This window comes from Capra hircus, chromosome 1, assembly GCF_001704415.2.
Source record: "Capra hircus breed San Clemente chromosome 1, ASM170441v1, whole genome shotgun sequence".
Taxonomy (NCBI): Eukaryota; Metazoa; Chordata; class Mammalia; order Artiodactyla; family Bovidae; genus Capra; species Capra hircus.
The window spans coordinates 139838390-139864500 of NC_030808.1; the positions used below are offsets into that span (position 1 = coordinate 139838390).

Consider the following 26111-nt stretch of genomic DNA (forward strand, 5'->3'; position numbering starts at 1 on the left):
CAACAGCGAAATCAATAGGCGTTGTCCACTGGCTATCAATTAAGCCTTCTGGGTTTTGATTTTGATAAGCCAGCTGGCAGTTTTGTGGGAACTCACCCAATAAACAATAATTCCAAACAATTGTGTCCCTTGGAAGGATTCAGAAGTCTGTTTTCAAATGAGGTGGTAATGAGAACCTTGCTTTGTATGTGGAGACAGCAGACAGAAAAATAAAACCACTGGGAAGACCCAAGTAGGTGGAAACAAAAGGAGGATGACCCAGATGGGAGACTGAGGCTTGTTTCTGGAAGGTGCTTGAAAGGAACGGGGTGATTTACAAACTTACTGTGGGGTAGGGGTGTGAGCAGAAGATCGTGTACTTTCGGATGACGCCGTTCAGCTTGAGGGGCGGTAGCCACGACACGAAGACCATGGAGGCGGAGGCCGCTGCCGCCTTGACCCCGGCAGGGGGGCCTGGAACTGGAAAAGGAGGATATTTAGTCACAGGATGAGGGTCCTTCCCCCTCCCCCAATGCTGCACCCAACTCTGTCCCCCTACCCCACAGGACCCCGCTGGCCTGGCCACGCTCTCTGCTGTGCTCATCAGGAGTCGGTGTTGGAGTCTGAATTGTGTCCCCCCAAACCTGTGCAAACTACAAACTGGTACCTGCCAATCCACCTCTACAAGGATTAAATCATAGCCACTGCAACTTCTGACTTTCAACACCCCTGGAAAAGAAGTTCAATGTGGAAATCAGGAATGCGGCCCTCTGTGCTCTGGAAGAATGGGCAGAACGAGTGTTCAGATAAAGCAGATTTTATGAGCCCACTTCTTGCCTCTCCTCATATCTAGAAAAGCACTAAAATCTTTCATGGTGATCTGCTCCTTATGACCAGCAGTGAGTCTCTGCCAAAACATGTGTTTGATTGTGAGTAACTCCTTCACAAAAATCACATATACACTGGCCATCCCCCTACTTCTCTGGGGTGGTTTCTCAGAGCTATCTGAAAACCTGTCTCCTGAGATATAGTCCTCATTATGCCACAAATAAAACTTAATTCACAATTCTCACATTGTGCTTTTTTTTTTTTCCCAGTTGACACCCACATTTTGAAGCTATAACTCTGCTACCCCAGAAAGTGACCTTATCTGGAGATGGTATCTTTACAGAGACAATCAAGTTAAAGTGGGGTCATTTGGGGGAGCCCTGACCCAGTGTCTTTGTGAAAGACACAAAGGCTGGTGTCTTTGTAAAAAGGAGGTACAGACACAGAGAGGCCGTGGCAGGGGGAAATGAGGCAAAGACACAGGGAGAAGATGCCCTGCAAGCCGGGGAGCTGTGCTCCCTTCCAGCCCTCGGGAGGAACAGACCCTGGCTACAACTTGACCTTGACCTTGACCTTCCAGCCTCCAGAACCGTGAGAGGACACATTCCTGCTGTTGGTCCCCCAGTCTGAGGGACATTGCTACAGCCACCCTGGGTGCTGACACAATGTCTCTCGGACCAGTGATCTGAGAACTGCATAAGCCCTATTCTTGGCCATGTCCCCTGAGAGCTCACTTCAACAAGAGTCCTGCTCATTCAGTTTAGCCAGTGTGCTTGGTCACTCAGTCATGTCTGACTCTTTGTGACCCCAGGGACTGTATGAAGCCTGCCAGGCTCCTGTGTCCATGGGATTTCCCAGGCAAGAGTACTGCAATGGGCTGCCGTTTCCTCTTCCAGGGGATTTTCCTGACTCGGGGACTGAATCCGTGTCTCCTGCATCTCCTGCACTGCAGACAGATTCTTCACTGCTGCTCCACCTGGGGAGCTGCCATACTACGCTTGAAATTCCCACAAAGTCCGATCACCTTTGATATCTGATCTAAGTCTCCATTCTCTGTCACCCCTAGGTACTATCTGATCATCCTTATTTGCCTTCTGCAAAATTCCAGTGAGGCCAACTTAGCCTGAATGCCCTTCCTCCCTGATGTTTCCTTTCAGTCAGTTAAACATTTTATTTATTTATTTATTTTGGCTGTGCTGGATCTTTGTTGCTGTGTGTGGGTTTTCTCTACTTGTGGTGCACGGGTTTCTCATTGCTGCAGTTTCTCTTGTTGCAGAGCAAGCGCTGGACCTCCTCTCTGCAGCAAGGTGCTCGTAGAGCTCACACATCTAACAAACATCCGATCACCCCGGCATTTCCACTCTTGACTCACAAACCTTAGAACTATCCTTTTCCAAACAGTTCACCACCTTTTCTCTGATGCCTCCCTCCTCCCCTAGCGCAGGGAATGGCACAGCCATCTTCTTGGTTGCAAGAGCCAAAACTAGAATTTCTCTTCCCTCCTCACTGCCTGTCAGTGGACATGTAAAGTTGCCCTTTAAACCTCCATGTGGACAAATCCAGTCAGATACTGGGCTTTCTTCCTGGCTCTATGTCATTCCTTAGAACTGGACCCTATTTTAGGCCCCCAGATGTGGGGTGCATCTCCCATGTCAGGTCATTGACACATGGTGACCGATAGCATTAGGCTCCTCTTGCCTGGGGTCACTTCCCACCCTCCACCTCGCCCTTGACAACACTTACTCATCACTCATCTTCTGCTAACTCCCACTTTCTCAAGAAAGCCTTCTCTGCCACCAGCTTTGATGAGGTTAGGGCTCCGGGGTTCTCTGAAGACTCTTCTTCATGAGACTTGGGGTTGTAACCCACTCAGGAGTGACTGGTAAGTATCTGACTCCCCCACCAGCCTGCAAACCTCACCAGGTCACCCTGTGGTCTACTCTTTCTCCAGGGCCCTGGCCAGTATCTGGAACATACGAGGTCCTCCAAGCAGACTTTCTAAATGAGCTCAGTGTGGCAGGCAGGGTTCTAAGACAGTGCCCAAGAGTCTCACCCCCTGATGTACACACCTGCGTAATTACTTCCCCCTGCATGTGGGTGGTACCTGTCACTGTGATGGATGGATCATTCTCAAAATCAGGTTACATACTGTGCAAAGGTGAAGGGATTCTGCAGATACATTAAGGACACAAACAGCTGGCTTTAAGTTAATTGAAAGGGGAGTACCTTGGGTGGGCCAGACCTAATCAGATGAGCAGCTTAAAAGAGGATCTAGAGGTCAGACAGGGGTTGGAACTGTAGAGACAAGGTCCTGTGGGTGATGAGGGGCAAGCTGCCCCACTGTGACCACATGATCATGAGACCCTGCTGGGCCATGTGACAGGGATAGGGGTGTGGCCTGTTGGAGCCAAGAAGATGGTCTCAGCCCTGAGGTCACATGAAATGGATTCTGCTCAACACCAGTGAGCTTGGGCTTCCTAGGTGGCTCAGCAGGTAGAGAACCTGCCTGCCAATGCAGGAGACATAAGAGATGTGGGTTTGATCCCTAGGCTGTGAAGATGCCCTGGAGGAGAGGATAGAAATCTACTCCAGGATTCTTGTGTGGGGCTTCCCTCATAGCTCAGTTGGTAAAGAATTTGCCTGCAATGCAGGAGAGCTTGGTTTGATTCCTGGGTCAGAAAGATCCCTTGGAGAAAGGATAGGTACCTGCTTCAGTATTCTTGGGCTTCCCTTGTGACTCAGCTGGTAAAGAATCCACCTGTAATGTGGGAGACCTGGGATCGATCTCTGGGTTGGGAAGATCTCCTGGAGAAGGGAAAGGCCACCCACTCCCATATTCTGGCCTGGAGAATTCCATGGCCTGTATAGTCTATGGGATCGCAAAGAGTCGGACACAACTGAGTGACTTTCACTCTCTCTCATTCTTGCCTGGAGAATCCCGTGGATAGAGGAGCCTGGCAGGCTATGGTCCATAGTGTCACAAAGAGTTGGATATGGCTAAGCATGCACACCAGTGAACTTGGGTGAGGACCTAACCTCAGGTGAGACTCCAGGCCCAGTACCCATGGTGATTTCAGACTGTGAGGTCTTGAGTTGGGGGTACTCAGACAATGGTACCTGGACTCCTGACCCCAGGAAATGGTCAGATAATGAATTTGTATTTTAAGGTTTTGAGGATTTGCTGTACAACATAGAAAATGCATCCATATAGTCCAGCCATCTAATACTGTATCTTAATGTGAAACATCAATGTTATTGCTCTGTAAAAATACTGCCTTGATTTGAAGTAAGACAGAAATCTAAGGATCTTACAGACACTTTGATCAACTTCATTTTTATCATCATCATCTTTCTGGCCTCAATGATCAGCCATAGGCAGGGTTGTGCATGTGTGCGTGTGTGTGTGGTTTATGGCTTGTCTGGTGTGTGTAGTATTTGTGTATGTGATGTGCTTTGTGATTTGTGTGATGTGTGAAATGTGCGTGTATAGTATGTCTGCATGTGTATTGTGCAAACGGTGTGTTTGTGTGTATGTGGTGTAGACGATACATGGTGTGTGTGCTGTATGTGTAATGTGTGTGCACATGTGTCATGCGTGTGTATGTGGTGTGTGTGGTGCAGACGGTATGTGTCGTGTGAGTGCCTGTATGTATGTGTCTGGTATGTGTGGTTTGTGGTGTGTACGCACTGTTTATGTGGGCATGTGTTTGGTGAGTGTGGCTTGTGGTGTGTGTGTATTGTGTACATGTACATGCTTGTCATGTATGTGTACGTGATGTGTGTGGAGTGTGTGTGGTATGCATAGTGTAAGTACATGATTGTGGTGTGTGTGGTCTGTACATATTGCATATTTGTGTGGTGTATGTGTATGTGGTATGTGTGGTGTGTTATGTATAGTGTAAGCATCTGTGCATTGTGCATGTGGTATGCATGTACTGTGTGTGTGCATGTGTGTCATGTGTGTGTGTGGTGTGTGTTATGTGTGCACCTGTGTGTGCATGTGACCCACCAGCACACCTGGGCCCACTGGAGCCACGGCTCCACGTTGCTTCTTTGAGCCACGAGCAGGAGACGCGGGGCTGCCGGGACACACCCATGATGGGAGTATCCTCACACCCAAGCAGTCTCCACCACACTCCAGTACGTCTGGCCTTTGCTCTCACAAGAGCTGTGGTTTCCAAACAGCCTTTAAAGTATCATGTGGGAGACCCATGTGTAACATGATGGAAGTGGAGGGGCTCTTCCTGAAGCAGAGCAAGGAGTCCTTCAAGGGCTTCCCGATCACCACTGGACACCTCTGGGGGCCCCAGGAGCCCGTGTGAGTATCCCATAGTGCAGGGAGTTTTGATGCCCACAGGGTGGAAGGCCTCCTGGGATGTCCTGGTCTACTGTGTGGCTGTGTGTGTGACTATGGCACAGAGCAAATCCCAACCCTGCCAGCTGCAGCAGGACTCTGGAGCAGGGCTGATACAAAGCCTTCTGTGTTTCCTGAATGGCGGCACTGCTGGTGGCTAGACAAATACACACACACACACACACACACACACGCACACACACAGAGTCTATCACTTCTAAGGTAAACCAAGGTGCAGTTACTCTATCATCCGAGAACACACCATCCGTGCCGTCCAGAGGATGCATGGCTCAAGACAGGAACAGCCAGAGGACTCAGAAATATCCTGATTCTGTTGCTTTCTCTCTTTCTCTTAGCTCCACTTTCAGATGTCCTAACAAGGAGATTGTTAACCACGCAGGAGGGACCAAAGACCATATATCACAGCTCCTGTTGACCTTCCCACACGGCAGTTCACAGAGCTCTGTGCACTGTGATGCGTTCAGTAAATATTAAACCATCTCTATTTATACATGTGCAATGTTTACTTTGCAGAAAAGGATCAAGGCCGAATTACCTTATGCATGCAGCATGAAAATAATTGGAAAATTATTAGATTGTGTTTGTGTGTATTCTGTTTCTCCGTGGCTTTGCTCAGATTACAATCTCAAGCAAATAAAATGGTATTAGGATTTCACAAACATTTTAGAATTCAGAATTAGTTGTCTTGTGTTCAGAACCAGAAAGCTAGATCTACAAGTAATCTTTTGTGGTCTTGAAGCAATAATAAAAATGCAAGTTCTCATTGACTGAACAGTTCTCACTGAACATTGGGAAGAGAATTTGAAATGTAAGCAATTCTTCCAGATCTCAAGAATGTATCCATGGACCATGTCTATGGTCCTGATGTATCTGAGACTTGTCTATGGGCCCAATAATGTGTCCAACAGTCTACATCACAGATGTATACGAAGGATCTCCATATTCTTGGCGAATATGACCAAGAATCTTTATGCTGCTGCTAAGTTGCTTCAGTCATGTCCGACTCTGTGCAATCCCATAGATGGCGGCCCACCAGGCTCCCCCATCCCTGGCATTCTCCAGGCGAAAACACTGCAGTAGGTTGCCATTTCATTCTCCAGTGCATGAAAGTGAAAAGTGAAAGTGAAGTCGCTCAGTCGTGTCCGACTCTTAGCGACCCCATGGACTGCAGCCTACCAGGCTCCTCCACCCGTGGGATCTTCCAGGCAAGAGTACTGGAGTGGGTCACCATTGCCTTCTCCAAGAATCTTTATAGACACTGATAAACTACTTCAGTTCAGTTCAGTTCAGTTTAGTTGCTCAGTTATGTCCGACTCTTTGCAACCCCATGGACTGCAGTACACCAGGCTTCCATGTCCATCACCAACTCCCAGAGTTTGCTCAAACTCATGTCCATTGAGTCGGTGATGCCATCCAACCATCTCATCCTCTGTCATTCCCTTCTCCTCCTGCTCTCAATCTTTCCCAGCATCAGGGTCTTTTTCAAGGAGTCAGTCCTTTGCATCTGGTGGCCAAAGTACTGGAGCTTCAGGTTCAGCATCGGTCCTTCCAATGACTATTCAGGGTTGATTTCCTTTAGGATTGGCTGGTTTGATCTCCTTGCAGTCCAAGGGACTCTCAAGAGTCTTCTTCAGCACCATAGTTCAAAAACATCACTCAGCCTTCTTTTTGCTCCAATTCACATCCATGGCTGGCACAATTCTTCACCATTTCTAGACCGGTGAGTTTTTTGTGTGATTCTGGGAGATAGGCTTATTGTTATACCAATTTTTCTCTCCTTTCCCCCAATCTCTACTCTGCTTCTTTTTGAACATGCTAATGGTTTATCTCAAGTAAATACTGACCCTCGGTTTTGCACTACTCTTTATCCACTCACTACCACAAGTGGAATTCCTGACTCCTTCCTGGGGTAACTGATATACCTGAGGCAGGACCTTCCACAATCAATCACATCTCCCCTTATTATTAGCACTGGATATGAAAGAAGGGAATAATTGATTTAAAAATTAGACTTTGGGTCTCAGGGCCAAGCTTTGAGATAGAACTCTATGATGATTTCTAAATTTGGAGGAGTAATTAAAAACTGATCCCAATGAGGGAGCAGTGGAGAGGCTTCCCCTTTCACTGGATTTCTGTACTTTCTTCTGAAAACTGCAGGTGTCAAAATTCATGTTGCCAATCAATTTGTTCTTTAAATACTAATTCCAGTGACATCTGTGTTATTGCTTAGCAATGCAAAAGACAGTTCCACCCTCGCTCTGAAGGAGTGGAGATCAAATAATCAAATGTCTAGTGTCAGGAACTGTCCCACTATGTGTCAAGCTAGGTGATGTTTGCACACATCAATTCACTTTCTAGATTTTAATTCTCTGCAGTCTGATTGACATGGAAATTTGGTACATGAAGATGGTTCAGTTCAGAGAAAGTGTGATAAGGTGCCAAAGTCCCCTGGGCAGCAGGTGGCATAGCAAACATCTTGATGAGACTCTTTGTTTACTGCATTTAAAAAATTAGGGACTTCCCTGGTAGTCCAGTGGCTGAGACCCCACACTTTCAACGCAGAGGGCCTGGGTTCGATCTCTGGTCAGGGAACTAAAGCCCACATGCTTCAGCTGAAAGGTAGTGTGTGCTGCAACTGAAACCCAGCACAGCCAAATGAATAAATAAGTAAAAATTTTAAAAATTATTTTAAATTTAAAGTTTATTTTTAATTTTTAAAATTTATTGTTTTAAATTTTAAATTTAAATGTATTTAAAATTAAATTATTTAAATAATAATTTAAAGAATTAAATTATTCACTCAGGACATAGCTTTGCAGACATCTCTTTGAACCTGTGACTTCCTAATGGCATGGTATTTTGACCTTCAGTTCAGTTCAGTCACTCAGTCATGTCTGACTCTTTGCGACCCCATGAATCGCAGCACGCCAGGCCTCCCTCTCCATCACCAACTCCTGGAGTTTACCCAGACTCATGTCCATCGAGTCGGTGATGCCTCAGATTTCCCTAAAGAATCCAATAACTGAGCAAGATGACTGGGATCTGCCTATAACTGGGAATAATTACTCGTGTGTACTAGAAAGACTGGGGGTGATGAGGTTTAATCTGTGTGCAGGACTAGAATGCAAGAAGGGCTAGTGAAGATGATGGTGGAAGGGTGGATGGATAGGCTGCTTCAGGGGCAGGGCTGGGTTCCCTGAAGGGAGAGCAGAGAGAGGTGCTGTGAACATCAGGGGAGTGTCCTTAGAAGACAGACAAGCTGAAGGGGAGAGTGTCTCCAGGCCTCCAGTGCATGTCCCTAGCCTGTTCCCACAGGACAGTCATGGGGCGAAGCAGCAGCATGCTTCTATCCTAGGTAGCAAAGGACATCGGGCTTCCCAGGTGGCGCTAGTGGTAAAGAACCCACCTGCCAATGCAGGAGACACAAGAGATGCGGGTTCAGTCTTTGGGTTGGGAAGATCCCCTAGGGGAAGGCATGGCAACCCACTCCAGTGTTCTTACCTGGAGAATCCCATGGGCAGAGGACCCTGGTGGGCTATAGTCCATAGGGCCACGGAAAGTTGGACATGACTGAGTGACTGAACACACACACACTCTCACACACACACACACTCACACACACACAAACACAGTAAAGGACATCTACTCTGCCCATACACAGGCAGTCATTAGCAGTGAACAATAGCTCTCCCACCCCTGCCCTGACCAGCTTCCTAGGGAACTTAGGCTTGAAAGAAGTAAAAAAAAAAAAAAAAATGTAGAGCCAAAACAGCACAAAATTTAGGTGTAGTGGTTGCATCTCAACCCTGGCTCTGGTGTAATTCTGAACTCCAATCTGGAAAGTTCCACACAGGTATCAATTTGACATCAGTTGCCCCTTCCTTTATTAAGGTAGAAACTGCTTTTTCACTGTTGCTATAATATGTTTGCTCATGCTTCATCGCTCAGTAATGTCTGGCTCTTTGTGACCTCCATGGACTGTAGCCCGCCAGACTCCTCTGTCCATGGGATTTCCTAGGGAAGCGTACTGGAGTGGGTTGCTATTTCCTTCTTCAGCTATAGTATATATCAGAAGTCAAATTATTCTTCAGCACATCTTGGATAAGGCACCCCAGGCTTTCCCTTAAAATAAAAAATGATTTGCCATACAGTTTTTGTAGGATTGGGAAACAGCCATATAACAAGTCCAAACTGCATGGAATGGTAAGATTAGTGATCTGAGAAATGTGCTATAATTAAAATTTTACTAAATTATCATAAACCTTTGTAAAAGTGAAAGTTGCTCAGGTGTGTCCAACACTTTGTGACCCCGTGGACTATACAGTCCATGGAATTCTCCAGCCAGAATATTGGAGTGGGTAGCCTTTCCCTTCTCCAGGGGATCTTTCCAGCCTAGGAATCAACCTGGGGTCTCCTGCATTTCAGGCGGATTCTTCACCAACTGAGCTATGAAGGAAGCCCCAAAAACCTTGTAAGAAATTTTTAAAAATTAACATGAAATCCTCAATTGAGGGCTTATTCTAATGTTACTCCAAAGCTGGCAAAGCATAGGATGATGTAGATTATCACACAATTTTTAAGTGGAGAGATGGAATTGGTCAGAGCTTACACTAATAGCTGGAGAGTCACTGAAATTGTTCTAATGGGCATCCCAGGCGGCTCTAGTGGTAAAGAATCTGCCTGCCAATGCAGGAGATGTAAGAGACGTGGGTTTGATCCCTGAGTAGAGAAGATCTCCTGGAGTAGGGCATGGCAACCCACTCCAGTATTCTTGCCTGGAGAATCTCACAGACAGCAGAGCCTGGTGGGCTACAGCCCATGGGGTTGCACAGAGTCGGACACAACTGAAGCAACTTCCCACGTGGCTCCCCAAAAAAGAATGGAAAGTTATAGGGGAAGAGAGAAACAATGGGTAATCAAACAAAGGTGACACAGGAAGTGTGGTCTGAATCGTACTGGAATATTTTAGGAGGGCAGCAAAAAGTTTTAAGGAGCCAAGTCAGGAATCGGTGGGTGAATTAACCCTCTGACCTAGCCTTTCTGAAAATGGCTCCTTCCTGGGAATGTTGCCACGTGGCATGAGCCTCCTGTGTGTCCCCTGGAGGTTCAGATGGGACCTGAGCCCCCCACGACCTGCCCCTGTGCTCACCATCCTCTTTGGTCCGGGTGAAGATCTGCTCGCTCCGGACGCCGTCTCCAGCCCGGGTAAAGGCCAGCACCTGGATGCTGTAGTTGGTGTATTTCTCCAGCCCATCCAGCTCTAGGGAGGGCTGTGTGGTGGTGACGTTTTTAATCTCGCCCAGCTCTGGAGGACAAGAAAACACAAGCGTATTACCACGGCTGTTGGCATGTTCTTACTGCTGCCCAGTGCTGGGCCCCCATCAATCACTCCCTGAAATCACTCAGGGGTGTGGGCACAGCCTTCGTGAGACACTGACCCTCTGCGGTCTCTTGAAAAACATTTGCACCAAATCGCCACAGAGTGCCAGGAAGAAAAGAGGTCTGGAAAACAGCAGTTCAGTCCAGTTAAGTGTTATAAACCCAATGCCAACAGGCCCCTCCGGAACTGTCCCCAAGCAGGAGTAACCCAGCAGTGTTCCCTGCACAGTGGCCCCAGAAAGCCAGGACCATGTAGTCTCACTGCATAGAGATACTTCTAACTGCTCATTAAGAAGCTTCTACAAGTCGAGCTTAGTTTTCTGGTTAACATAAGCAGACTCCTTTAAGGTACATGTGTTTTCTAGCACCTAACTTAAACTGCGGTAGCCCTGCATACCCCTCCTATCACCTGGAGTGAACCCCTTGCCCACATGACAGGCTGATGTGTCAGGAACGCGTCGTCAGCTAAAAACGCTTTGTGTTCTGCAGCGGGATCAGATAATGACATGCAAAGATGGAACTTTATGCTGGCCTGCCTGAAGCCCATGACGCATGGCAGCTTGAGAAAACTCACAAGGCCTTGGGGAATACTGGCAGGGGTGCTCTGGATTTAGAAATGAGCCATTGGCAGAGGAGCTGGAGGAGGAGAGAGGGGCCAAAGAGCTGCCCACCTTTAGGGCAAGTGGTCATTTGTGGAATGTTTGGTGCAGCCTGACCCCTGTGCCTGGTGGGCTGGTTTACTAAGAACGGGGGTGGGAGATGGGCCAGGAAGGAGACCTCCTTGGTGTCTGGTCATCTCTGCACATGATGTGCCCACAGTGCACGCAACACTCACAACAAGCTGTCCCGCAGTGTCTCTCGCTTTCTCTGGCCTCAGGAAACACAGCTGACACGCCACGTTGCTCCTAAGGTGCCCTGCGCTGGGTTCCCATGCTAACTCATTTACTCAACACGAATATCCTTTTGTTTCCACTGGCTGTTCCTTTTACAGGAGGGGAAACTGAGGCAGAGAGAGGCTCAATGTCTTCGCCAGGTCATGGATCTGAACATAAAGGCTGATAGTGTAGGCTGTGGCACCGCATATGGTGTGGCCGTATGCCCACGGTCCATACTCTCAGCTACTCCCTGAGGACCCTGGGTGGATGCATGTTGGCCAGAGGAACTGGATTTCTGCCAGCCTGGTTTTACCTTCTTGCTCTTTGTTCTTCTCTCTCATCCTCCTAGCATGTTGTATGGACGTTCAGAGATTAGTGGTCAGTTATTTTGTGGTTATGGTGACTATGAATGTCTGTGTTTACCTTTTGTCATCAAAAGGTGATATCAGGGCTAAACTGGACACAGTAGGAAAGCTGAATTTCAAATAAAGCAGGCCGTAGTTGAGGTTTGTCACTCCCATGCCAGGGACCCCTAATGTTTGATGACCGTTGGGATGGGAGGGGAGAAACAATGGGTCTCAGGCATGGCCCTGGACCCAGTAGGAGCCCAAGGTCTGTTTCCATCATGAGCAGCTCATGGGCAAGTTCTGGAGGCAGGATGCTTTGCTGGGGGGAGAGCAGGGCCAGGGTGTAGCCCCCCAGAGATGCCTGAGGTCCAGTGTCTCCTGGGGGCTACCAGCCAGCGGCAGACTGCCAAGGGCCACAATTGAGAAGTCGCAGCAGATGGCTAGTGAAAATGAGAAGAATGTTTGCTCCTGTGTGGTCCCCGTGCACTTGGAAACTTGACAATCATTACCCTCAGATGGGTTAGAAATGCTTTCCTGTGAAAGAACAGTCTTTCCTAGGTGGCCATCTGACCTCTTTCCAGTACACTATTCATTTATAATTTTCATTTTCCTGAACATAGATAATATAGGTCAGTGAGAGTAGCATAACTCAAATGCTTATGAAAAAAAATGCAAGTATAGTTCTCCTCAAGATCTTTCCAGATTTAGGAACTTTTATATTGTGACAAAGATTATGCCAAAGAAGGGCAATGCCGAAGAATGTTCAAACTACTGAACAATTGCACGCATTTCACATGCTTCCAAAGTAATGTTCAAAATTCTCCAACCCAGGCTTCAATAGTATATGAACCAAGAACTTCCAGATGTTCAATCTGGATTGAGAAAAGGCAGAGGAACCAGAGATCAAATTGCCAACATCCGTTGGATGGTAGAAAAAGCAAGAGAATTCCAGAAAAACATCTACATCTGTTTCACTGACCATGCTAAATAAAGCCTTGAACTTTGTGGATCACAACAAACTGTGGAAAATTCTTAAAGAGATGGGAATACCAGACCACCTAAACTGCCTCCTGAGAAACCAGTATGCAGGTCAAGAAGCAACAGTTAGAACCAGACGTGGAAAAACAGACTGGCTCCGAATTGGGAAAGGAGTACATCAAGGCTGAATATTGTCACCCTGCTTATTCAACTTATATGCAGAGTACATCGTGAGAAATGGCAGGCTGGGTGAAGGACAAGTTGGAATCAAGATTGCCAGGAGAAACATCAGTAACCTCAGATATGCAGATGACACCACCCTATGGTAGAAAGTGAAGGGGAACTAAAGAACCTCTTGATGAAGGTGGAAGAGGAGAGTGAAAAACTTGGCTTAAAACTCAATATTCAAAAAACAAAAGACATGGCATCCAGTCCCACCACGTCATGGCAAATGAATGGGGAAACAACGGAAACAGTGATGGACTTCATTTTCCTGGGCTCCAAAGTCACTGCAGATGGTGACTGCAGTCACAAAATTAAGACTCTTGCTCCTTGGAAGAAAAGCTATGATAAACCTAAAGGCTATGGTTTTTCCAGTGGTCATGTATGGATGTGAGAGTTGTACTGTGAAGAAAGCTGAGCATAGAAGAATTGATGCTTTTGAACTGTGGTGTTGGAGAAGACTCTTGAGAGTCCTCCCTTGGACTGCAAGGAGATCCAACCAGTCCATCCTAAAGGAGATCAGTCCTGGGTATTCACTGGAAGGACTGATGTTGAAGCTGAAACTCCAATCCTTTGGCCACCTGATGCGAAGAGCTAACTCATTGGAAAAGACTCTGATGCTGGGAAAGACTGAGGACAGACGAAGGGGACAACAGAGGATGAGATGGTTGGATGGCATCACCGAGTCAATGGACATGGGTTTGGGTGAACTCTGGGAGTTGGTCAGAGAAGGTTATGGCACCCCACTCCAGTACTCTTGCCTGGAAAATCCCATGGATGGAGGAGCCTGGTGGGCTGCAATCCATGGGGTCACTGGGAGTCAGACACAACTGAGCGACTTCACTTTCACTTTTCGCTTTCCTGCATTGGAGAAGGAAATGGCAACCCACTCCAGTGTTCTTGCCTGGAGAATCCCAGGGACTGGGGAGCCTGTTGGGCTGCCATCTATGGGGCCGCACAGAGTGGGACATGACTGAAGTGACTTAGCAGCAGCAGCCGGGAGTTGGTGATGGACAGGGAGGCCTGGTGTGCTGTGGTTCATGGGGTCGCAAAGATTGGGACATGACTGAGCAACTGAAATGAACTGAACTGAACTGAAAGTGAGTGAAGTCTCTCAGTCATGTCCGGCTTTTGTGACCCCATGGACTGCAGCCTACCAGGCTCCTCTGTCCATGGGATTTTCCAAGCAGTAGTACTGAAGTGGGTTTCCATTTCCTTTTCCAGTGACAAACCTAGGCAGCATAGCAAGACAGAGACATTACTTTGCTGACAAAGGTCTGTATAGTCCAAGCTATGGTTTTTCCGGTAGTCATTATGGATGTGAGAGTTGGACCATAAGGAAGGCTGAGTGCCACAGAATTGGTGCTTTTGAACCATGGTGTTGAGAGTCCTTTGGATTGCAAGGAGATCAAACCAGTCAATCCTAAAGGAAATCAACTCTGAATATTCACTGTAAGTACTGATGCTGAAACTGAAGCTCCAATACTTTGGCTACCTGATGAGAAGAGCCAACTCACTGGAAAAGACCCTGCTGCTAGGAAAGGATGAAGGTAGGAGGAGAAGGGCATGAGATGGTTGGATGGCATCACTGACTCGATGGACACGAGTTTGAGCAAGCTCCAAGAGATGGTGAAGGACAGAAAAGCCTGGCGTGCCATAGTCCATGGGTTTGCAAAGAGGTGGATATGACTAAGTGACTGAACAACAACGAAAGTTATACACACACACTCACACAATCAGGGAAAACGTAATGCAACTCAGGAAAGGGGCTCCTGGGGGCTGTGTGCCGGGCTAGTTATGAAAACCATACTATATCATATGACCTCTGGTTTTAAGTTTTTCGTTTTTATCTTTATGAAGGGCCCAGGGTCTCTATGTCACAGGGGAAATATGACCTCTAATTATAGCCCAGGGAAGGCATGCCGAAGGGGCTGGCTGTTTCTGGGTGAGATACCGTGATGCAGAAGAGAAGAGTTGAGAGGAGAAGGGCAAAGTGGGGTACCCTGATCTTTTTAATACACTGGATCATGAATTACCACACTAATTGGAATTAGTGTTTGGATGTTGACTCATACTGGGGTCCACATTATTTGGGTGACTGAATTTATCACGAACCATGAATAGGCCTGCAGTCCAAACCCCTATTTAAAATTACCCCCAAGCATTTTTAAAAATCCCCAGAGCCCCTGAGTCAACCACAGAAACACCTCATTCCCTCTGTTTCAATGGTATTTTCCTGACCAGCCCATGTGGAAGAAGTAAAAAGGAGAATTATGAAAAAAGCCAAATGCAAACAGCACGCTTCATCTGTTGTTCGTTTAAGCTCCCGGTCTTCTTTATGGCTTAAACGTCAATTTCTATCAATTACTTTTCAGTGCCAGTGGAGTAATTTACAAATATGTATATGGGACTGTACTATGGAGATTAACACAACATTGTACATCAACTATACTTCAATAAAATAAATTTTAAAAATATATGGCAAGAATAGTGTTCAGTTGAAGTCATGAGTAAAACAATATAAAATGAATACAGAAAAAGAAATTCATAAACCATACTATTTATAGTACAAAAGTTTTTTTAAACTTTATGTTTTAAAGCAAAATACTTTTTATGTGTTTATTTATACCCTCCCTGATTCTTAAAGGGTTTTCAGGAAGAAATCAAAACAAGGTAGAAATAACTCCCCCCGCCCATCTCCCTGACTTGCCAGTATCACACCAAAAGCCCAGTTTGGCTCCTAAGTGTTGCTCTGATTCAGAATCTGTCTTTTTTGTCTGGAAGAAAGAGAGGAGGCTTGAAAAGCAGTTGGATTCAGATGAAATGGGGCCAGTTTCCCAGAAATCTCAGAGAAGCTGCTTCTGTCTTTAAAATTCTTTGACTTTCAGGTAATAAAATACTCAGAAATTTCATGGACATATTGTATATTTAACTGTCCTAGCAAGTGACTTAACCATTTTTGTTTTATCTGGTCATGTTAGCAAGAAGAAAATGCTTTTTTATGCATATTTTTGAAAGTATTTGGGGAAAATATTAACCACAGGGGTAGTAACAATATCTTTCTCAGCCTGCCTGAGCATGAGTGTGTGTGTGGCGTGTTCTCAAGCTTAGCAGGTATAACCTTTACACAGACACTACGTGTTCTGTGTCTGTGGGTACCTCGGAGCCACAGTCTCAGGAGTTCATGCAGAAGAATCCATGAATTCCATGACATTCCCTGCTAATTCCCAAATGTTAGCTCTCAGGAGTATCAGATAAAATGTGGCTGCTCACAGCAGGCTTACATTTCTGAGAGTTTTTTTCTTTTGGAGATGAAGTGTAGAAGCCGTACATTAGGCACTAAATCACATCACCTTGGTCTTCATAGAAGGAGTAGAAGTATTTTTAGAAACTATATGCATTTCCAAGCATCCTTTATTCAAAGTCTTTAATTTTTAAACATTCAAGTTTTTAAAGCTTTAAAATATATTGTTGACTAGACCATACTAACCACATCATCCATCATAGAACTAAGATGGTAATAGGCACAATTAGCAAATATGAGAAATGGGAAAATATGATGAATAGTCAGCACTGGATTATGGAAATATTTCCAAAAAGAACAAAAAAGGAACAATCTTAGTATAATTTAACTTCAGGTATGTCCATGAAGGTGTTTAATTTAATCTGACTCAACATGAGGATTAGAATCAGAACAAGAAATGATATATTACGGTACTATGTCAGTAAAATAGATAATTTGCAAATTTTTTTAACTCTGTACTTTACATCTGGGGCCTCCCTGGAAGATCAGATGGTAAAGAATTCATCTGCCAACGCAGGAGACGCGGGCTTGATCCCTGGGTTGGGAAGATAGCCTCAAGAAGGAAATGGTAACCCACTCCAGGATTCTTGTCTGGAGAATCCCATGGACAGAAGAGCTACAGTCCATGGTGTCATAATGAGCTGGACACAGCTGAGCAACTAAACAACGTACTTGACGTCCATGGGATTGTTAAAGCCCTTTTTGGGGGATGAAGTGAAGTGAGTCATCTGTTTCACTCCGTCCCTCGGTGGGGCTGTCTGCGCCCAGAGAACCGCTCGGCTTGTGGTTCTCTTTTCAGAGCATCCTCCCCTTCTCACTAGACTAGAGCATCCATCTGAGAGGAGCTGCATCCTCAGCGTCTGGCAGGAGCTTCGCACCGAGAAGATGCTCAGAAGGTGAATCAATGTCTCCCCCTGCTGGCGCTGTGCAAAGTGCTACCCTGGACTCCAGGAGGAATTGGGGCTGATCTTCAGCTCTGAGATGCAAGTCTGGTTACAGACATAAACAGCTCAGTCAGCCTCAGACCCAGCTGTGTACTTAGCACATTTATTAAGCTGCCTTTGCTGAGGTGTCTTCCATCCTTTATTCTCGCACCATGGCAACCCGCTCCAGTATTCCTGCCTGGGAAATGCTATGGATAGAGGAACCTGCGGGCTACAGTCCATGGGGTCATAGAGTCGGACACAACTGAGCTACTGAGCACAAGAGCAGATCTCTGCAGCCTCTGAGGCCCAGTGTGTTCTGTTTACCTGGGTCGTCAGAGCAGACCCAGGTGGGCCTGAGCAAGAGTGGGAGGTGCTCCAGGGACCTCGACTGGGACCATCAGAAGGGCTGAAAGAAGGGTGGTGAGGCACCTTGGGAGCTGGGGGCGATGGAAGGAGGCTGTAAATAGGGCCTGGGGAAGGGTGCAGGCATGGGAGGCCCCAGCCTTGGTCCACAAGCAGAGAGCAGGGCCTTTCATGTTAGGGGTTGTAGTTCAGGGTGAGCCTGTCCTGCTCGTGGAGTGGGGCTCAGCCTGGCTCAGGGGCACCAACCTCTGCAAGCGGAGAAACAGAGCTATGTTCTGCTGAGATGCTTGGAGCCCCAGTCTTGCTATCCTCCGAGCTGACCCTCTCTTGTGCTACATCCTGCCCCTAAACAGGAGGATTTTGTCCTATAACTTGAAAGCAAAGAAAGAAAAGAAAGAAAGAAAGAAACAAGAAGAATGAAGAAAGAGAGGACGGAGGAGGGGAAAAAAAGAAAAAGGAGCCAAAACATCGCGGGGATAGTAATACCCTCTGGTTCCAGTATCCTTCCTGAACCCCTTCCAGTTCAACTACAGGAGCTCACGGACTTTCCCTGCTGAGTCCTGTCAGGAACAGGAAGGGGTCAGTCTTTTAGGACACACGTCACGTAGAACTTTCTAGATACAGATCAAGGTTTTGGTGCTGCCTTCAGAGGCTTGACATAGATACTCATAATTAGGAAAACACTTCTATTCCTAGATATCCCAAGTGCCAGCCACCCCCTCCTATCCTTCAAATTTGGAAAGTATATGATGTTTTAAAAGGGCTTCTTGGGTGGCTCAGCAGTAACGAATCCGCCTGCAATGCTGGAGACACAGGCTTGATACCTGGGTCGAGGAGATCAACTGCAGAAGGGCATGGCTACCCACTCCAGGATTCTTGCCTGGAAAATCCCATGGACAGAGGAGCCTGGCATGCTACAGTCCATGAGATCATAAAAGAATCAGACATGATTTAGGGACTAAAACCCCAGCACCAATGTTTTAAGCAGCTGTGCACACCTGTTGAAATGTCAGATATGAGACAGGAACAGAACAGTGTGAGGAACGAGGAAAGTACTCAGAGATAAAGAAGTGCCCAGCCTGTACTGAATCCCAGGGCAGGAGGGGGCAGGTACAAATTCCATTGTCCGTCGTTTAATCCTCTTACCTCCATCCATGAGGTTGGCCCAGTAAATGACTCTGAACCCCTGGAGAATTCCATTCAAGGCTTCCTTGGAAAGCGTGGACCAGGATATTGATATGCTTTCTGGTGATGTTGCTATGGCTTGGACATTTTCGGGGGGGTAACTGGGCACTGAAATGAGATAATTAGACTCTATAAAAACTGATACTGAATAAGCAACATGAGTTTAATATTTCAAAAGTGCAAGCAAAAGAAAAAAAAACTGCACTCAATCCCCCAAATTAAGGGGAAAAATGAGTACCACTTTCCTGTACAAATAGGATAACTCGGTAAAATACAATGACTTCATAAGACTTCCAGTCTCTCTTTGCAGAATAACTGCTTCACTTTCAAGCAGCTCGCCCCTGGCTTAGAGAGTTGAGAACACTTCTGACCCTATTGCATGAATTAAAGACCATTGCTGGTCTGGCTTATTTCCCCAACATTCTTGCAAACTACTGTGAGGATGAGGTGGTTAGATGGCATCACCGACTCAATAGACATGAATTTCAGCCAACTCCAGGAGATAGCTGAGGACAGAGGAGCCTGAAGTGCTGCAGTCCATGGGGTGGCAAAGAGTCAGACAAGACTTAGCAACTGAACATCAACAACAATACAGTAAGTCCCCTGGTGCTGAGCAATGTCTGGAGTGTGAATTAAAAGCTCAAAAGCAGACATGCTGCACTTACTGCTCCAACCCCAGCAGTGCCCCTTTCAATCCTAGGCCACCCATCAGAGGAAAGAGAAAATGGGCTAGGATAGAGGCTAGAAGGGTATTTCACGTCGAGTTTATGCAAACCTTAAACATCATTACTGGGAAACGGGGGAAAATAGTGACTGAATCAGAAACATCAATGAAAAATAAACATCGAAGTGCAAACCCAGAGGCCTATCTCACCACAACTGCAGGGACTATGAAGATGGAAAGAAAATCCTGGATTTCCATTTACTAGCCCTCCCTATAAAAATGGTCAGGAGTTTTTTTCTCAGTTGTTCTTTAGGTCAGAAATTATAGATGCAAGTTACCACTTGTGTTCTCAAAGCACAAGAGGTAACTGCCATGCCAGCCTTCTTCAGGAAAATCTGCCACCTCCTGCTACAGCTAACTTGGTATTTGGCCTCTGCACCTGAACGATGATGCTTCTAGACACCCTGATTTTCTCTTTTTTAAATTTACTTATTTTAATTGGAGGCTAATTACTTTGCAATATTGTAGTGGGTTGTGCCATACTTTGACATGAATCAGCCATGTAGACACCCTGATTTTCATGCACTGCGGGAGAATGTGAGCTTTTAGGCTGTCAACGTGGGAGTGTATAGTAATTCCTTTTGGCCACTAGGGGGCGTGCGGTCACCGTGAGATTTGCTCCCGGAAGTCTGCTCATGTCTGTTCTCTGGTCTTAGAATGCTTGAAAATAAAAAGCAATGATTAAAAAAGAAGAAAGGAAGAGAGGGGGGTGAAGCCCTCCTTAACGTTGACTTATGAGAAATTTTTAGAAAATCGAATTTCTACATTGTGCCCAGACTGCTGCAGTCATAGGGAGAGGCTTGGATTCACTTGGCAGAAGTCCCCCTCTTGGGCTTGAAATGCAGGAGAAAGATGCTGAAAAGGGAGTGGATTTGGCTTTTCCATCAAGATGCATCCAGGGCGCCGAATCCAGGCAGCCTGCGAGTTAATTAGGACACGCTTCCCGCTGGAAGAAAGCCCCGGTTCCAGCCGGCCAGGCTGACATCGCCCCTGCACAGCCTGCAGGGGGCCAGGCACCTACCGTCCTCGAGGGTGGTGGTGATGATTTCCTGAGAAGAAGGCCCCGTCCCGGCCCGGTTGCAGGCCTGCACCACCAGGCCATACTGGGTGAACTTGTTGAGGTTGTCCAGGGTGTAAATCTCACTGTCCCCCGTGGTGTCGATACTGATGATGTTGAATTGGAAGTTGCCGCCGGTGCTGTACTCCCGGTAACCAATCTGGTAGCCACGGATAATCCCATTTTGCAAATGTTTCTTGGGAGCCTAAGCAGGAAAGAGAAGAACAAATACCATATATTAACGCATATATGTGGAATCTAAAAAAAAAAAATGGTACAGATGAATCTGTTTGCAGGACAGGAATAGAGATGCTGCCATAGAGAATGGAGGTATAGACACAGGACGGAATGAGAGGGTAGGATGAATCGAGAGAGTAGCATTGATATATACAGACAGATAAAATAGAGAGCTAGTGGAAGCTGCTGTATATCACAGGGAGCTCAGCTCCATGCCCTGTGATGACCTAGAGGGTTGGGAAGGGGGCAGAGAGGTTCAAGAGGGAGGGGATATATGTACCCATGTAGCTGATTCACACTGTTGTACAGTAGAAACCAACATGACATTATAAAGCAACTTTATTCTGATTGAAAAAAATAATATTTACAGAAAAAAAGAATACTTGAGGTGGGACAGGAGATAAACCAGCACCTGCCTATATCGTAGGGAGACAAAAATGAAACTGACTGAGTATGAAAATCATACAGATATGGCAGTAGTAATAGCAGCTATAGCAGCAAACTCATTCCTAGAGGATGCCTGTGGCCAGGCGCTCTGCCTTCACCTGCATGGATACACCCGGCCCTCGCCACCACCTGGGACACAGCACCTCGGGACCCTCACGGACACAGGAGGTCACGCAAACAGCAGAGATAGGAGAAGAGTCCACTGCAGCGCCTGGGCACCCAGGCCCTCTGTCAAGCTGCTGGGCCGCTGGCTTCTCTAAGTGGTGGTAGAGTTTTAAAAGATAGATTGAGTTTGCGGCACCTCAGCCTCCATCAACCATCGTCTCGTGAGACTGATGTTCATGTGTTCACCGAGCAAAACCGACTGAGCTCCACTCTGCTACATGGTCCCAGGCACTGGAGAACGGAAGTGATTTTTTAAAAAAGGTCCCTGCCTGCATGGAGCTTACACTCTAATGGAATATTCCAGAATAAAGGTGTTTCCAGGTTGAAAGCTGAATGTGAACAGGAGTCCACCCCTGGCAAGAAGGCAAATCTCTTTTGTTAAGGTCTGAGTCACTCTGGAATCATTTTATGGTGATTTAAGCTGGGCAAGGGAAGGCTGGAGCTAGCTTCTCTCTGAAAAGGATAAAGGGGTCAGTCTAGTAGAAGACAGAACAGTTTTCACTGCTATGTTGAATTTATTCTTTTTTTTTTTTAAGAATCCAGACTATTTTCAAGTATGTTTTAAGAACACCAAAGTGATGCTCTATAGTTACAAAGGTATTGTAAGTTTTCAGACAATCAACAGATATATGGGTACATGTGTGAGTATGCGTGTATATATCTGTATTATGTCTGTGCGTACATATATATGAGCATATATGTGTATGTATGTGAATGTGTCTGTGCATGTGCGTGTATTTCAGTACAAGCTGTGGATCTCTCAGGGCTCTGAAAAGCTTTCTCAGCCCTGAAAATGTCTACAGCCCCGCTGGAGAGAGGAAACAAACACTTAGGAAGCTGTAGAGAAATCTGAAGTACCCAAGTGTGTGGCAGTGGACAGGAGGCTAGCAGGCATCCAGAAAGTGGTGAAGGGAGAGTGGTCTGAAGCAGTCAGAAGATGCTGACCGCAGGCAGGCCTGGAAGGACGGCCAGGGCTCCGGAAAAGGGGGGAGGGCATGGGGTGAGAGACTGAGCAGCAAGGATGGACGGTGGGGAGAGATGAGGAATGCACAGGGGTGAGGAATGGCAGGCAGAGAACAGACAAGGTGGATCTGCTCCGGGGAGTGGGGGGTTGGGCAGGGCAGGCCTGGGGGATCGCCCTGGACAACCGACAGGAAGAAGTTCATGAGCAGACAGCAGTACAGATTCAGCAGACTTCTGTGGACAGCTCATCATGCCGGCTTCCTCATGGAATGAATGTCTCTGCTGTCTTTAGGACTTTGTCTGAGCTACACAAGAGCAGTAAAATCTCATCTTTTTTCCAAGCACATTTCCTCATTTATTGTTTTCTTGGGTCCCACTGCTTTTCTCAACAGCCCATTGGGTTTCATGCATTTACATAGTCTAAATAGATATCAAAAAAACAGCCCTAGAAACCATCACTTCTGCAGTCAAGTTGGAACTTACAGACCTTGATGTAAAAGCTCACACCTTTTTTATCCGAAGCGGATGTCTGTGCTTTCCTGTTTTGCATCGATGAACCACAGCTTTTCATCTTGCTCTTCGCTTTGCTAAAAATCACATCTAAAGATTTCCGATTTTGAGACTTCCATTACCTGGAATTTGTTTTACCTCAATTGCTTAACCAATTAACCAGTTAACAATTTAACCAATTAATAAAATTCATTTCCCTCCAAAAGCCGTGGATAAATCAAATATAAAACAAAGACATTCCTCCTATTTCACATAGTTTTTTCACGTTAAATACATCACTTAGCCAAATGTGAAGAATTTTTTTTTAATTTGTACGTATTCTAATTTTTCAATATGATGATTTAAGGCTCCCTAAGATGCTGAGTCTGGATCCCAGGACAGGAGCTGTGGAGTCTGATCAGGTAGGAGGTAAATACCCACAAGAGAGTGTTTATACAGAGCACCCAGTTCTGCTGAATCTTCTATAAGCAGAGGGCCCTGCTGGCTGACATTTCCCTTCTTGGATTTAGGGGATTAATCACACCTGTGATCTGGATGCACAGATCGGTGGAGATATCTTCCTTTTTCTCTCTCCATGGGTGAAAACACACTCTAACTAGCTTAAGTATATGATAGACAATACAGAGGTTTTTGTCCTGTTGAGTTTAAATATTTTGTATAGAATAAATATAACATTCTTTACATTCTTCATAGAAATACATTTTAGTCCTGCTAATTCTGCAGCAGTGAAGGAAATGGCAACCTACTCCAGTGTTCTTGCCTGGAGAATCCGTCTCTGGGGTCACACAGAGTCGGACACGACTGGAGCGACTTAGCAGCAGCAGGAAGGTTATTTTTGCTTATTAGGTTCTTCTGCAAAATATCTTGTAGAAAATATTTTTTATAATACTAAAAGTATATCGCCAACCTTCCTATGTAATTGCTATTCAAATTTTGATAACATTCCTATCTCTCTAAGCAAAGTTGAAATTTTTGTTTCCCACATGGTCGTCTTCATACTCTGCAGAGTTTGGTGTCTTATTTTTTTCATTTAATAGGCTATTATGATCATATTTCATGTTAATGGTCTTTAAAAATCATATGCCATGTTTTATTGAACCATTTTCCCATTGCAAGGGATATTGTTTCTTATTCCTTATTTCCTACCACCAATTAACCTTTGTGATACAGTGCATACTGTGATACAGTTTAAGTTCGTTTATTGGACTGAAGTCCCAGAAGTGGATGGGTGTCTTATTTCAAGGAGTTGTGTTTCAACTGACTGTTAATGAGATAGCATTATTTGCCGTTATTTTTTCAGATGTGGTAACTAACTTAAGGGACTGTGTTTATCACAGATAACCAGGGAGAGAATTCTCCTCCAGGTTTCTGAATATTCTGATTTTGAAGGGATATATGTTGAACAGGTACAGCTGAGTTATCTGAGGGTATACATTTGAAGGCATATATTTGAAGTGAGCTGATGTCTTTTCTTTCAGGGCTTTAATACAATCTCTAGTTATCATGCAGAAGGAACTGTCACACCTGATAAAGTGATGGATTTTTCTTACGAATGAATCATACACTTCTGATTCTACAGCTCGCAGGCCTCCAAAGGCTCTGAAAACCATCTAGGAAGGTTGCGTGGGGGGATGGGGAGTGACTACTAACAGGTATGGGTTTTGTTGTGGGCAATGAAATTTTAATAAATTTAGATTCTGGTAATGGCTGTGCGCCTCTGCAAGCATACTAAAAAACCATGGAATTGTAACCTTAAAACAGTGACTGTGATGGTGTGCTAACTTCATCCCAATAAAGCAATTTTAATAAAAGCTAGTGTGCTAAAGTTGCCTCTAGGTTATTTCTCTTTCTAATTCAATTACAACAATAGCTTCCTCTCACCATGACCACAGTAACCACCCCAATCAAGAATCACCACCTGAACCACTGAATCATCATCATCACCATCACTACTATCAGCGTGAACACCACTACTTCTAACCACCTCTGTTACTCCATGCTCCATCATCACCACTCATCACTGCTACCACCTCATCACCAGCATCATCACCTCCATCACCATCACGATCACCACCTTCATCACTGGCACCACATCCATCACAAGCATCAAGACCATCACTACCAACATTGCTACCATGGGTACCAACATCACCACCACCTCCACCACCATTACCCAATGCTGCCTCCATCTCTCCACGTTTACAACCATTCTTATCACTACCTCCACCATAAATCACTGCTGCACCTGCAATACTTCCATTGCCATTACCACTGACACCCACATCACCATCAGCATCATCATGACCACCATCACCTGTCACTGACTCAGACCCAACATCACTGCCGCTAGTTACCTCTGTCCTTCCACCATCTCCTCCATTCCATCATCTCTGTCATCTTCACCGACTGAGACTGTGATTTCCCCAATCAGTGTAATAAGTGAGATTATCTATCTATTCATCTACCCATCTATCACTGCTTATTGTCACAACAACCCCAAGAAGTATCATTCTTCTTCTTACAGAGGAAGAAACTAAAGGTCAAAGAGGTTAAAAACATATTCCTCAAGGTAAATGCAGAGGTGGAATTCTAACCCAGGTTTTCCCATGAGTTGTCTTTAATTTCCACCACTCAGCCCCAATAAATTCTCTCCTTTTTGCAAAGCTTGATAACTAGGTTTATAAAGTTACATGAAACAAAAAATTTAATCAAAGAAAAATTTAACAAATCACACAAAGAGAAAGTATTATGTTTTCATGTGCAAAAATAAGTGAAAATTATAACTACCACAGTCAAAGTTTAAGTTCTATTATTAATTTGTAGGCTAACTCGTCAGATTTACACTTAGGGATGTGTTAACCTTAAGAAATCCTTGAGGGTTTATATTCATATTGAGAAACACCAGATGTCTTTTAAAAGTCCATAAATGCAAGAACTTTATACACTATAATTGTACATTTTAGGGGTTCTGATGCAAGTTCCAAAGTGTTTTGAAAGTACTCTCTAAGCTGTATGGGCAACAAGCCATGGTGGGGTGAGGGCAGGGAGTGTGGACCCAAAAAGGAACTTCAATCATTTGTCTGGTGGTAGGTTTCATATCTGGAGAAGGAAATGGCACCCCACTCCAGTACTCTTGTCTGGAAAATCCCATGGATGGAGGAGCCTGGTAGCTACAGTCCATGGGGTCTCGAGGAGTCAGACATGAGTGAGCGATTTCATTTTCATGCATTGGAGAAGGAAATGGCAA

General features: G+C 45.6%; 1 protein-coding gene across 1 annotated transcript in view; it reads right to left on the reverse strand.

The window, feature by feature from the left end:
* DSCAM (DS cell adhesion molecule) overlaps positions 1 to 26111 on the reverse strand; it is an 833405-nt gene that overhangs the window by 96053 nt on the left and 711241 nt on the right. Inside the window, exons 17-20 of the mRNA XM_018051616.1 lie at positions 20507 to 20747; positions 18723 to 18869; positions 10332 to 10487; positions 326 to 459 (exon numbers count right to left, since the gene is read on the reverse strand). Coding sequence (XP_017907105.1) covers positions 326 to 459; positions 10332 to 10487; positions 18723 to 18869; positions 20507 to 20747 — 678 coding nt within the window. The remainder of the gene's footprint in view (positions 1 to 325; positions 460 to 10331; positions 10488 to 18722; positions 18870 to 20506; positions 20748 to 26111) is intronic.